The following is a 13,134-nucleotide window of genomic DNA, read 5'->3' on the forward strand; positions in this document are numbered from 1 at the left end:
ATCTTTGTTATGATTGTATTTGCACAGTGTATCTTTTTTCCATCCTTTTAATCTCTTCTTTTGTAAATTTAGTACCATTTTTTATTTAAGATACGTCTTTTAAAAATATTTTTTTTAATTTATTTGAGAGAGACAGAGCACAAGCAGGGGGAGAGGCAGAGGCAGAGAGAGGGAGCGGCAGGCTCTCTGCTGAGCAGGGAGCCCGACGGCGGCCTCGGTCCCAGGACCCTGGGATCATGACCTGAGCTGAAGACAGTCGCTTAACCAACTGAGCCACCCAGGCGCCCCTGAGGAAGGTCTCTTAAGCAAAAATGAACCAGCCCCTAATGATTTGGGAGGTTCTTGGCCTATCCAGAATGCAAAGAATACTAAACCTGGGAAATGGACTGTTGGGAAAGCATGTTCTAAAGAGAGGGCCGGGGGCATGGCCGCACAGCCACTTGCTGGAAAGGTTGGCTGTACGACTCTGAATACTCTTGGCCGTCTCAGCAGAACCCAGGGTACAGGTGCGGTCATGGGGGGAGATCCGTGGAGGGCCCTCCTGTGTGAAAGACCCGCCGTGACACACGGGACACGTACCAGGCCCTGGAGAAGGCTGGGTCAGCAGAAGCCCGCAGGCTGGGACTGAGAGGAACAGATCCAGAACACAGGGAAAGAGGGCGACGGGACCCACACCGCTTCTCAAGCAGGACAGGGGCTGAGAGAGCCCGAGCAGCAAGGATGTGCTGTCCGTCAGGAAGAGGGAAGGCTGGCCCCCAGGGTAGTCTGTCCGCTGACAGAGGCTCCCCTCGGGCCTTGGAATTTCACCGAAGCTTCCCTGTGGGATTGCGGAATTTCCTGGGGAATGACGACTCCTTCGTTCCTTCAGTTCCTCTTTCTGGGACAGAAGCGTCTGTGCTGTGCTTGTGCACTCGGGAAGCAGGGACGGGCCACACCCAGAGTCTTGCCCGCCCCTGCGTCAGGTGATGACACCCGGGGCTGGTGAGCGGACCACACTTGGGTGGGACTGTAGGCCCAGAGTTGGTGCCGCCGTGCGGAGGCTCTGGGGCTGCCGGGATGCCGTGCATGTGTTCTGCACGCAGCCTGCACGTAGATGTTGGGGGACCACAGGGTGGACTGTGGCAGGTTTAATGGTAGACCCCCCAAAAGATAGGTCCACCCAGAACCTACAAATGGGACCTGGTTTGGAAAGAGGTTTTGTAATTAAGGTGAGGGTCTCATGTTGATATCGTCCTGCATCAAGGTGGGCCTAAGTCCTACGGCAAATATCCTTGTGAGGGAAGCAAAGACGAGGACGCACAGATGAAACGTGATGTCTCGAGGCAGGCAGACTGGAGGGTCGCCTTTGCAAGCCACGGGATGCCAGGATTGCCGGGAGCGACCAGAAGCCCGGAGATGGGAGGATCCTCTCTCAGGACCTCCAGGAGGAACCAACCCTGCTGAGGCCTCCGTTTCAGACTCCCAGCCTCCAGAGCTGTGAGAGAACCCATTTCTGCTATTTTCAGCCCCCACTTTGTGGTGCTTTGTTTGGCAACCCTGGGAACTGCTGCGCAGCGAGAGTGACACGGTCAAGCGCGGAGTCTGTGCTCAGACCTGGTACCACCACGGCTCAGCGGAGGGGTCCCTCCAGGATGCTGGGAGGCTCGCCCTCCTGTCTGACAAGTCTCCCTGGAGTCATCGGGAGCCAGGCAGCCCCGGGACCTCCAGAACCAGTCCTGCCAGCCAGCAGCCAACCGTCCCAGCACTCAAATTCCCAAGGCCCTGCCTTCCTCCCCCAGCAGGCCCAGGGCAGAGGGCACTTGTTTTCCACTTCCTGCCAGAGAGGAGGCTAGCCGTGGGCCCCACACACAGGGGAGCTCCCCAGGATCAGAATCCCGCCGGAGCTCCTGTTTCCCGGGGCCCGTTCTGGTATCTGTTCCCGAGCAGGAGACCGCACACGTCAGTCAGGCGATCTGAGCGGAGTTTGATAAAAGGACTATTCGTGAAGACGCGGGCAAGGGTCAGTCTCACCATGGTGACTGAAGACGAAACCCACCTGAGAACTGGAGGCTGTGCTGGGTCCCAGCTATGTGACCATTCCTGACTCAACGTCAAGGGCACGCCCCTCTCAGGAAGCACAGATTTCCTGGACAAATTAGAGACCAGTGCACGATTGTGCTGGGGTTTCAGAGACTGAGCCTCGAATACAAAATCACCCCCCGACCGTTCTGCATTCCCTGTCTCGGGCACTCACTGTCCCCCAGAGACACGGGCCCCTCCCTGTGCTCGCTCGCCAGCTGGTTTCCACCTCGGGGCCCGCGTCCTAGGCCCTGGGCCACAGGCCTTCAGAGGGCTGCTGATGAACGCTCCAGTCTCAGAACGCTGCCCGACCACCCCATAAAGTGGCCCCGTGATCATGCGCCACCCACGATTCTGTGTGGCTCCTGCCTGCTTGATGTGGTAGACACGTCCACCTGGCACTGAGTCGCTGGCGATCTCCCGTCACCGGAGGAGGACTGCTAGCCCTGAGCTAGCTGATGTTCCTGATCAGTGTGGGCAGCCAGGGTACCCAGGGACACTCTGTTGGCTTCAGTGCCCCCTTTCCACTCACAGCTGGCCCCCGTTCCAGCCTTCCTTCCTCCTGGCCTCCCCTGAACTCCATGGTCATCTTTGTGTCTGCGGTGACCTGGTCTGCCCACGGGTGAGGCGGTCTTTAAACTTTTCTGTCTCCTGCCCACTCTGTGCGCCTTCTCCAGCTTGCATATCCAATCCTGGGGCTTCCCGGGCCCCCGCACCACAGCCAGGCACGGGGGTCTCCCGGACAGAGCTGGGTCCTGAGCCCGGAGGCCAGCTGTAGGCCCGTCTACTGTGGTGGTTCTGTTCTTTTCTGCTGGCGCGTGTGAGGGACCCACAATCCTAGGGCCCAGGGGTCTTGAGAGGTGCTCAGTGTCCCCAGAGGAGTTTCTTCCTATGTCCTGACCCCGGAGCAGGTGCGTGCTTGGGCATTTGGGGCTCCCAGTTCAGTGTGCAGATGTCCCCTCACTGTCTTCTGTTGGGCCTGGTGCCTCTGAGACAAGAGCCTTGGTCACTTTCAGAGAAGCACTATCGGTGCCCAACTGCCCTCAGCTGGAGGTCGCCCTGTGGCTCCGCTGTTCGTCTCCCCTTCCCCTTGGTGTCCCTGTCCCCTGTGCTCCCTGTTACCTTCAAGCCCTCAGTCTCTCCAAAGGTCCCGGTAACTTTTCCAGCCACTTTCTGAATCCATTAATATTTTTTTTCCTTCTAAAGTGTTTTCTTGGGGCGCCTGGGTGGCTCGGTCATTTGGGTGTCTGCCTTCAGCTCAGATCATGGTCTCTGGGTTCTGGGATTGAGCCCCAGAGTCGGGCTTCCCGCTCAGTAGGGAGTCTGCTTCTCTCTCTCCCTCTGCCTGTCCCCACTGCTCTTTCTCTCTCTCAAACAAACAAATAAAATCTTAAAAAAAAAAAATAAAGTCTTTGGTTTCCTCTCAGATGGCAGGGGGTGGTTATACCTTTTTATTTCCTTTCTGCCCCTTCAGAGGGTCTGGAAAGAAGAGGAGATAAAGAAGCGTGGGCAGTCTGCACTGCACACCCTGGCTGCTGTGGGTTTGGGGGAATTCTGATGTGCGGTCCTGGGTGATGGTGGCTCCAAGCATAACCCTGCCCCGCCCCCCCCAACATTCCTGCATTCGTTCCTGCAGGATGAATTCCTACAGGGCACCTGCTCCGCCAGCACGTGCGGCTGGAAAATTGCGATTGTGCACGGGAGCCCAGGACGGGAGCTGCTGGGTGAGCTCCGGGGAGGGAGGCTGAGCCCAACCTGGGAGGCCTTAGTGTCGTCAAGTTTAAGTGCAGATGGGATGTGTGCATGTATGTGTCAGCCAGACAGGGGGACCTGCAGTGCGTAGATGGTCAGTGGGACTAACCTAGGCTCTGCTCGAGTAAAAACAACTCCCCCCATCCGGATGGCTTAGGACGTGCTCTGCATGTCTGAGGCTGGTCTGCAGGTGATCCCAGTGAGGCCGGCTCCCGCTTAGCCAGGCGACACTGGCCCAGAAATAACACAGGTCACCTCTGCTCACATCTCACTGGTCAAGCAGGTCAAGGAGCCACACTGAATTTCAAAGGTGGGCTGGGGTACCAGCGTAGCCTACCATGGAATGAGACTGGAGTGGGGACCGCCAAGACAGAGTACCACAAGCTGGCGTGGGGGTTCGAGCCAGGAGAAGGGCTGTGAGGTCAGGACAGAGCCCAGGGTGGCTGAGGGACGTGCACGAAGGGAGGAGAGGCTTCGTGGGAGATCCGCAGGGCCTGGTAACTCAGGGTATGGTGGGACAGATATTCCCTCTCACTGTAGGGAAGCCGAAGGCGCTTGCAGGATTTCACGGCGGGGGGTGGGGGGGAGGTTAACCCATCACAAAAAAGATTCTTCAGTGACAAGGTCTAGGAGGGCGCAGGACGCTAGACGGTACTGACAGACACTCCTGGGGTGTCCGCTGTGCTGAGCGCTTTACTCCCGCGGTCTCACGTGGCCTTGCAAGCAGGGGCGGAGGGGGCTCACCGAGGTCAAACTGCGCCTCGAGTCCCCCAAACACGCAGCGATGGCAGTGGAGAACCCAGCGGTCAGCGCCAAGGCCCCTGTCGGACCCAGGCCGGGCCGGGGGACTCTGGGCAACTCGGACGCAGGGTTCCAGGGAGGGGCAGCGGCGTGCACCCTCACCAGGGCTCCCGCTCCGGCTTGGTGTCCGGCAGGCCTCACTGGGATGACCGGGGACCCAGTAAAGGAGACCCCGAGAGCGCGGGTGCACGAGTGCGTGGGTGCGCGCGCGCTGGCAGCTAAGGCTCCCGGCGGAGTGCCCGCCCCGCCTTCTCCCTCCTGCGGCGCAGCCACAGGGCCGGATGGACACCCGGCCGGGACCGCCGGCCTGCTCGCGCTGACCACAACCCAGCATCGGCCCCCACCCCGCGCGGCCGTTTTCCAGCGCCCGTTCCCGGGGCCCGCGCGCGGCCTCGCGAAGCGCAGAACCGCAGGATGAAGTTTAAGGCCTCCCCACATCAGGCGGCCGGCTTTGTTCGCGGAGGCCGCGGGGGTGGGGAGACCCAAGGGCAGCCCTGAGTCCCCGCCGCCTTGTAGAGCGGGGCCCTTCCCACCCTTTTGGAGTCCCCAAGAAACCCGGAGGGACTCGTGGCTTTCCCTCCCTCGCTCTTGTCTCCGCCTCCGAGTGGGTGTTGCGGCCGCAGTGTCTGTGCCAACCAGGCCCTCTCGAGGTGGGCGGTGGGCACTCGGCGTGCGGCGCCACCACCCGTGCCAGCCCGCCGGGTCTCCGCCCCGTCCCGCCTCCCGCGCTCGGCTCCACCCCGGCTCCTCCCGCCAGCCCTGCCCCGGCCCCACCCCCGCAGCGCTGGCAGTCGGCGGAACCGGCCCGGCAGCCAGCACCGGCCAGCGCCGAGGCCGGGGCGCAGGGCGAGCGCTGCCAGCCGCTCCCGCTCTCGCTCCCCGCCCTGCGGGCGGGCCATGTCCCCGGCTCCGGTCGCGGTGCGCACTCAGGCCCGGCGATGAGGAGTGGCGCGGAGCGTAGGGGCAGCAGCGCCGCGGCGCCCCCCGGCTCGCCGCCCCCCAGCCGCGCGCGCCCCTGTGGCCCCGACGCGCCCCCGGCCCCGCCGCCGCCCGCCGCCGGTCAGCCCCGGGCCCGGGACACAGGCGATGCCCGCGCGCAGCCGCGCCCCCTGTTTCCGTGGAGCAAGTGGAAGAAGAGGATGGGCTCTTCCATGTCGGCGGCCACTGCGCGGAGGCCGGTGTTTGACGACAAGGAGGACGGTGAGCTCGGCCGCAGGGCGGGGGCCCCGGGCCGCTCCCTGGGACAGCGTGGGGACCCGTGCCTCATGGGGACCCTGCAAGCTCTCGCAGCGGGGCCGCGGCGGCAGGACTTCCTAGCGTCCAGACACCGCGACCACCAGGGTGGGAAGGCGTCCCGGGGCGTCTCGGTTTCCGAGGAAACTCGCGGATGGTGCCTGCGGTGCCCACGCGCATCCAGGGCTTCCGCCTGCGTCCTCCGTGTCCAGTGGCGGCGCAGCGGGGGTTTAAGTAGGCTCCGCCGGCCCTGCGGGGTGAGGGTCCATGGTCAGAGTGGTCCAGGCTTAGCTGCGGCAGCATGTTTTCATTTTCTTTTTAGGTTTTGTGTGCAGGCTTGGTCTACTCTGCACCTGGGGGGCGCCGCTTTTGCAAAGGAAGATGCCTGCCCCACAGGTGGCCTGGGGTCCCTGGCCCTGGGAGATCTCAGTCTGCGGATGACGGTGTGGCGTGGCCCCCACATGCTCAACCTCTGCGCTCAGATGTGCAGTGGAGATGGCTTTGCCTTTGTGCAGAGACCTGCCCTTTGGAAAGTCCCTTTGAGAGTTTCCTCTCAGGTCCTCTTGCAGGTAAAGCTGCTGACCCAGACTGCCCACTGGTGTCTCTTGAGTGTCCACGCGAGGCAGGCGCCCTCGGAAAACAGGTGACAGGCCACCTTTGATTTGGCAGCTACCCGCAGGGAAGGTCTGCGTCTGGGGCACTGGGATACATTCTCACGCAAACATACAGCTCTTTTCTACAGATGTCATGCAGATAATTTAAATGGTACAATGATGACACATTTGATGTTTTTTTGACATTTTCTTAAAATAGTTGAAATATAAATTTTTCATTTGTAGGCAGCCTTCAGAGATATGATGGGTCTTTTATAATTTTAGAGCACAGCTCAGCACAAGAGCCCAAGCTATTTATTCTGATAAATAATTTAAGCATGATAGGAAATTACAGTAGTAGGACCTCAGGCCAGTGGTGGTGAGTGTGCATGCAGGCTGTGTGCGGGTGGTCATCGGAGGGACGGAGAGGCTGCCGGGGGCTGCCAGGGGGCGCCGGGCTGCTGAGCCTCGCCATGGTCAGCTGGGGAGGGGCATTCCGGACCTGCCACATCGGGCCAGTCGTTGTGTTCTGAGCTCTGGGGCAGCACGACTCAGTGCTGTGACTATTTCCTATGGTATGCATTTTTGTTTTTAACGTAAATATTCTGAGGAAAGAAAGCCCCGAGTGCATTAGGAACTGATCAGGAAGCAGATTGACGTCTAGCTTTCTCTGGCTGCGGGATGAGAAAATGTCTCAGAAACACATCTGAGTTCAGTGCTTGCTGGTGTCAGCCAAGAGCTGGCCACTCTTTCCATGCCTCAGCCTTGCGCTCTCCGAGGCGGAGAACGTGGGAATAGAGAAACTGATGTCGCACAGGGGCTGCCTTCAGCTTGTTAACGTAGGATTTTTCTATTTGCTGACAGTGTGTTATGTCTTAGATGTCAATGACCGTTAAAAAGGCAAAAAGAGCACAGAATCTGTTGGTGCTGCTCACAACCTGACTTGAGACAGCCCGTGTTTGCCTGGAGTAGGACGGCGAGGCGGCAGCTATCCGGGCACGTGGGAGGCGGGGAGCTGACTCTGGCCACAGGTGCTTGCTCTTTAAGACACGCGACCACCAGTTACTTGCTCCATCACTCGGCACGGCGGCCACATCCCCAGATTGAACACACCGTCGGGACTTATCTGGGCTTTGTTTGGTGAGATGGGGCGCGGCAGCCGTCGATGTTATCTGGCCGACAGCCTCTTGGTTCCGCGTGGGCATGTCATCGTCGGGGCACCTATGGCTCAAGCTCACGGCACGTGCTTGCAGACAGGGCCATGGGTTTATTTCCAGGGAAGGGATGGGGTTTTGGACGGAGGAAGGAGAGTCAGGAGGCAGGCTGTGGCCCCTGAACCCCGGCTCTCTTCCAGGCGGGGTGTGAAGTCGCCCTCCGCCCAGCCCCTCCGGACAGGGGTTGCATTACTTTCTCGGCCCCGCTGCCGAGCGGGCTTGAAGAGGCGGCCGTGTTGTGCTGGAGACGTGCATTTACTGTGACTGCACGGTTGCTATGGCAACGGAAGACCGGCTGATGAATTTTTTGGATTAAAACTCCCAATTAATATATCAAGTTTGGTATGCAGAGAAAAGGATAAAAGAAAAGAAAAAGGCAGTTTCACAGAGTGGCAGGTGAATCCCAACTAAAAGCATGGTTGTGACAGAGAAGTGTCCTCGTCCCCGTCAGCCCGCTGAGTCGAGAGCCCCTGTGCTTACTCGGCAGGTGCCGGGCGCATGTGCAGAGTCTCTGTGCCTGTCTCACGCTGGAACTGGGGGCACCTCTCCCTCCGCCCCTGACGCCACACCTCCTCCACTCCCATCCCTCGCTGACTTCTGGGGGCCGTGGACTTCAGGGCTGAACCTGCCAGGGGACCTGCCTTTCCTTGGCTGCCCTGCCCCAGAGCCGTGCTCTTGCGCAAGCCCCTTTGTGTCTCATGGTCTCGGCGTCCCCGTGTGGAATGAGGTTGCTGAGCGGTGCTGAGGGGGGCTCCAGCTCTGCCTGCCGAGTAGGTCTGCACCCTGGTGGGGCGCCTGTCCTTGTCCACGGTCATGGCCAGCACTCAAATCCAATGTGACGTTAGTTTCCTAGTGGGGGGTCACCACTCACCATGAGGTTTGCTCCCCCAGAGAAGACTGGGAATAAGGGAGCCCTCGAAGGCAGAACGCCTAGCCCAGGTCTGTTGGGTGGGTGGGCAGCACGCCAGGACAGGAGGCCACCAGATTCTCAAGTCACCTTTCCTTTCTTAAAATGTAGAAAAAAAATCTTTTATTTCTAATTATAGAAGCATTAAAATATGTGCCTGTGTATGCTTTCCTGCTTTTCCTAAAATTGTCCTGAATAGGAAAACCCAGACATGTAGGTTTAGCCCCGAGAAGCTGTGCGTCTTCTGCAGCTTTGTTCTAGGAATGTTCTCACACTTCCAGCCGTGGAGACACACGCTTTTTTCCTTTGATGCAGAAATGGGATCGTGTTCCATATATGGTTTGGTCGTAACCCGCTTTCTTTCTTAGCGGGATGTCGCCAACGTCTGACAGATGTACAGCATTCGTTGGCTAGTTCACAAGAGCAGCCCTCAAACCTGGCTGGGAGCTAGACTCCATGGTGCCCTCAGAACTACGGATGCCTGGTCCCCGCCCCCCAGGAATTCCCAGTGGGCATGGAGCTCGGCACCCCTATCTCGCGAGGCTGGTGGTTCTGACGGGTGGCCAGGGCCTAGTCCTTGCCCTTCGGCCTTCCTCGATGTAGATACGACGTTCTCTGCTTACTTCGCTTCCTGCTGTAGGACATTGGGGTGTCCTCCCTTTCTTAAATATCACAAGCAAGCTGGAAACGACCATCTCCGTGCATTCGTGTTCCTGCACGTACGGATGACCTTGCCGCCCCAGAATTGTGTCCACGTAAGGCATCTTGACACAGCTGAGCTGCTGGCATCCATAGGAAGGGTCCCTCTGTGAGCCAGCTGCTGTCCTGGGCGCTCCTTCCATGGCGGCCGCTGAAGACGTGGCTGCGGCATGCGGGGTAACCAGACGAAGGGGGATGTGGGGAGACCGACAGCAGACAGGGAGGGGCCCTGGAGAGAGACAAGGAGGGCAGAGCATGGAGTGGGGTGGGGGACAGACGGCCAGCCATTGCTTGTTCTGGGCGCGCCCAAAAGCCCTCGTTCCCTGAATCCTCACCAACTCCGGCTGTTTTCATTTCTGACAGTCTGAAAGGTGAAAGGCTTGTATTGACGCTTTGAGCGTGTCTGACTGCTGGTGGGGTTGGTCGTCTCTTTGCTCCTCACGTCAGGGCATCTGACTCTCGTCGACTGCTGGCAGCCGCCCGAGCTTCCACTTCCTGCTGGCACCGCGGCGGCCCCGTGTCTTTGCCCCGCTCCGGCTCTACAATCCACACCCTGGCACGGCCCCCCCACCCCGCACGTTTACCATTTATCTTGCAGCGTTCTAGGGTTTTTGGTATGGATGTGTTTAATTTTCATGTGGTCAGAATCATCAATAGCTTCCTTTCTGGCAGATTCCAGCCTCGGGTGTCATGTTACCTGCGCCACCTTCCAGTGCATACGTGGAAACTTCCAGTCCATTCAGAATACCGTCCAACCAGGAGCCAGAAGGTCTTCCCCCTGGGGGTCCCACGCTTTCTGAAGTTGAGCACATCAAGGCTGTTTCTAAGTTTAAAATGTCCTTTACTGTGCTGGTTTTTGTTGAACTCTGAACAGGATCACTTTGCCTGTCGGTTTCACACTGATCAGTGCTGGGATGAAGGAATACTCTTCTTTTTAAAATACGCATCCTGGAAATGGCCTCTGTGCTGAGACTCTCGCTGGTTCCCAGACTTTTTGAGTTGTTTGCTTGGCCTTTCTCGATGCTCCGTCATGAACCGGCAAAGAAGGGTGGTCTGTTGCCGTATGGTCTTGTGCCCCACTGTGCTCCCGAGAGCTCGCAGGGCGGAGGAGAGCAGCTGGGCTCACGTGCAGCTGGCCCCATGATGCTGATGGGCCCTACTTACTGGGGCCATTGTGGCCCCTGGTTATTAGGAGGTGTTGAGGGGCTGGGCAGAGGTTTTCTGTGGGGCCCAGACTCCGGCTAATGGCGTTCACACCCCCTCCCCACACTGCAGGTCTCCCTTGGTGGCGAAGCCTGGCGGCTGCAGACCATGGAATCCTTTACCAGCTGGCAGAAATGGTGCCGAGGCCCCTGGTGTGGGGGTGGGTATTTGGGTCCCAGTTGGGTAGGAGGGCACGTGGGCCCTTTGGAAAGCCCCCTTGCACATTCATTCCTGGGTTTCTGGGTCCCGGAGGGCCTGTGGGCAGCCATGGAGCTCGACATGTTTCTCTTCCCGTGGCTGACAAGGCTGGTCTTAGAATGGACTTGGGACCTACTGTCACGTCAGCTCTGCATGCCCATCCATCTGGTTGTGTGTTTTAAAGTGCTAAAAATAAGGTGATTTTCTCTAAAAATTTAACCACCCAGCTTTCCAGTCGAGAAGTAATGGAAGAATGAGATAGGGGTAATTTTTGCTCAGGGTTTCTCTCCAGGGTTGATGCTCTGAGGGAAGAAAAGCCGTGGAAAAGCGCTCATTCTGCACGGGGTCAGGGCAGCCCGAGCAGGGTCTCAGGCCCTCGTGGGTCCCCAGGGGAGGGGGCAGATTCTGACGTAGCAGGTCTGGGGTGGGGCCCAGGAGTCTGTGTGTCCCACCAGCTCCCGGGCGACACCCCTGCTGCTGAGTTGGGAGAGCTTAGCAGGTGCATGGCAGGTGTGGTCGTGGGGGGCAGGAGCCCCCCTGGGCTTGGTGCGCAGGGCGATGGGCATTGAATGGGAGACCGCACGCGCCCTTGCCGTCCTCCGCGGATAAGCCTGCTCTCTCTGTGAAGCTGCCGGGCAGGGGATGGCACCTCGTCTCTGGTTTGTGCTTGCATTTCTGCGTTACTCCTCTCAGATACTGCGTGTTACACACATAACCACTGCAGCTTCCACGGCCTTCCATTACTGTGAGTGGGGACTTGGCATCTTTCCTCTGACCCCTCCCCAGGGCTGCTGGTGCGAGCGCCGCCAGCAGCAGGTTGCTGAGGGCTGTGCAGATGCTTGGTCCCAGAGCTGGCTACTTGGGGGGCACTTGGCTTCCCACCCGCATGTGTAGGGGGCACAGCGGGTCCGGCCCCGCCCCCGAGGGCCTCCTGCAGGGCTGATGGGTGCAGTCCGCCCTCCGGGAGGGCCCAGGGCAGCCGCTCTAGCCCTCTTTGGAACTGGGTGGTTCTTATTTTAAGGGCCTGCGCTCAGTTTGCTGTCTGTAAGAAGCTCAAATCTGGCGTTCACCCTTGTGAAAGACCAGGCCTTCCAACTGGTGTTCTTCTTCCTTCCTGTCCAGATTGTTCTTTCTCACTTAAAAATATATCGAACTGTGCATTTCTTCATACCTGCTTCACTCTGCAATCTGCGTAGAACCGTCGATAAAAATAAAGCTTTGGTAGCCACGCTTGCTCCTGGCTGATATTCCAAGACGTGGTTAGACCTTGCTGTTCTCAGCACGCAAGCCTTCTCCATCCCCACTCCTCATCCATTAGGTGGGATCCATGAGTCTTCCCCCCACCCCACCATGGCATCACCGTGCCCAGAGCTCCTCTCGGGGTGCGCCCTCCCACCCAGGCGGTGAGCTGGCCGGGCACCCCACAGGACATGCTGGGCTACTTCTCCTTTCCCCCAACCCCGGCTTGATCCAAACGCTGAACGATTTTAATGATCAGAATTTGAGACGATTTGGGAGAAGCTGTAATTAATAAAATGATTGTTATTTTTAAAATCTGGGATGCCTACTTCATCAAAAAATGTTTTCGTCATTGACCTAAAATCTATTATTTTAAAAGCCAAGGCAGCCGACTGCTACCACCAGCGTGGCCGAGGGCAGAGAGCGGCCTGGGGGCTTGCCTGACCCAGCCCGCTCTGCTGTGAGAAGGGCTGCCTCTCCCGGCCCACGTTCCCCCGACGTGGCACGGAGCCCACAGATGGCCCCCAGCAGCAGGCCCGTGTCGGTCCCGTGAAAACCCCAGCGGTGTTATTTAGGTTCTGAAGCCGGGAGAGGGTGTAGGTGGGAGTCAGCGTCGCCCCCAATTTATTAAAAATAGGAGCTGAGTACATTCACTTTCTCACAGTGATTTAAAAGTTGACTTTGGAAAGGTCTCTGCTTTCGGAATTCACATCATGACTCTTCATGCTTCGTATGCACGAGGCGGAACTGGTGGCAAAAGCAAGAAATAGGCGACTTTGTCATTTCTTTGTGCCTGTGTCAGGCCCGGCACGGACGCTCGTGCCTTCTCAAGCACGGCTTTTATTCGTCCTTGCCTGTGACCCTATGCGGGCGAGGAGGGGTCTGCTCTGTGCTTGGTGCTTCCAGGCCCCTCGCCCCTCCTGGTGCCCGCCTGGCCTGTCACCTTCCCGCCAGCTTCCCACGGGGGGCTGGGAGCAGGTCTCCACACTGTTAGTTTTTGCTGGTGACAAACTGCCCCCAAACCTAGTGACACAACACCCGTGCTCATTATCTCTCATGATGGGTCGGGCAGTGGGGACGGGTCTCCCTGCCGCTCATGACGCCTGCGAAGCCAGGACCGCGGCTGGGAAGGGAGACCCCAAGCCCCAAGGGGCGCGTCTCTGTGCCTCTTGCCGAGGGCGAATCGTGGAACTAGGAGTCGGGCCGTGGAATTCCCAGTTGTTTGCATCCTGATGCC

General features: G+C 58.8%; 1 protein-coding gene across 3 annotated transcripts in view; it reads left to right on the forward strand.

The window, feature by feature from the left end:
- STK32C (serine/threonine kinase 32C) overlaps nucleotides 1-13,134 on the forward strand; it is an 84,806-nt gene that overhangs the window by 14,911 nt on the left and 56,761 nt on the right. The window contains exon 1 of one of the 3 annotated variants that reach the window (XM_045809441.2): nucleotides 5,394-5,811. The exons of the other annotated variants lie outside the window; for them this stretch is intronic. Within the exon in view, the coding sequence (XP_045665397.1) occupies nucleotides 5,550-5,811 (262 nt within the window). The 5' untranslated portion in view covers nucleotides 5,394-5,549. Of the gene's footprint in view, nucleotides 1-5,393; nucleotides 5,812-13,134 lie in introns of those variants that run through there. 3 annotated transcript variants of the gene reach the window in all.

The sequence above is a fragment of the Ursus americanus genome, chromosome 6 (assembly GCF_024610735.1).
Source record: "Ursus americanus isolate L20-20 chromosome 6, mUrsAme1.1.p, whole genome shotgun sequence".
Taxonomy (NCBI): Eukaryota; Metazoa; Chordata; class Mammalia; order Carnivora; family Ursidae; genus Ursus; species Ursus americanus.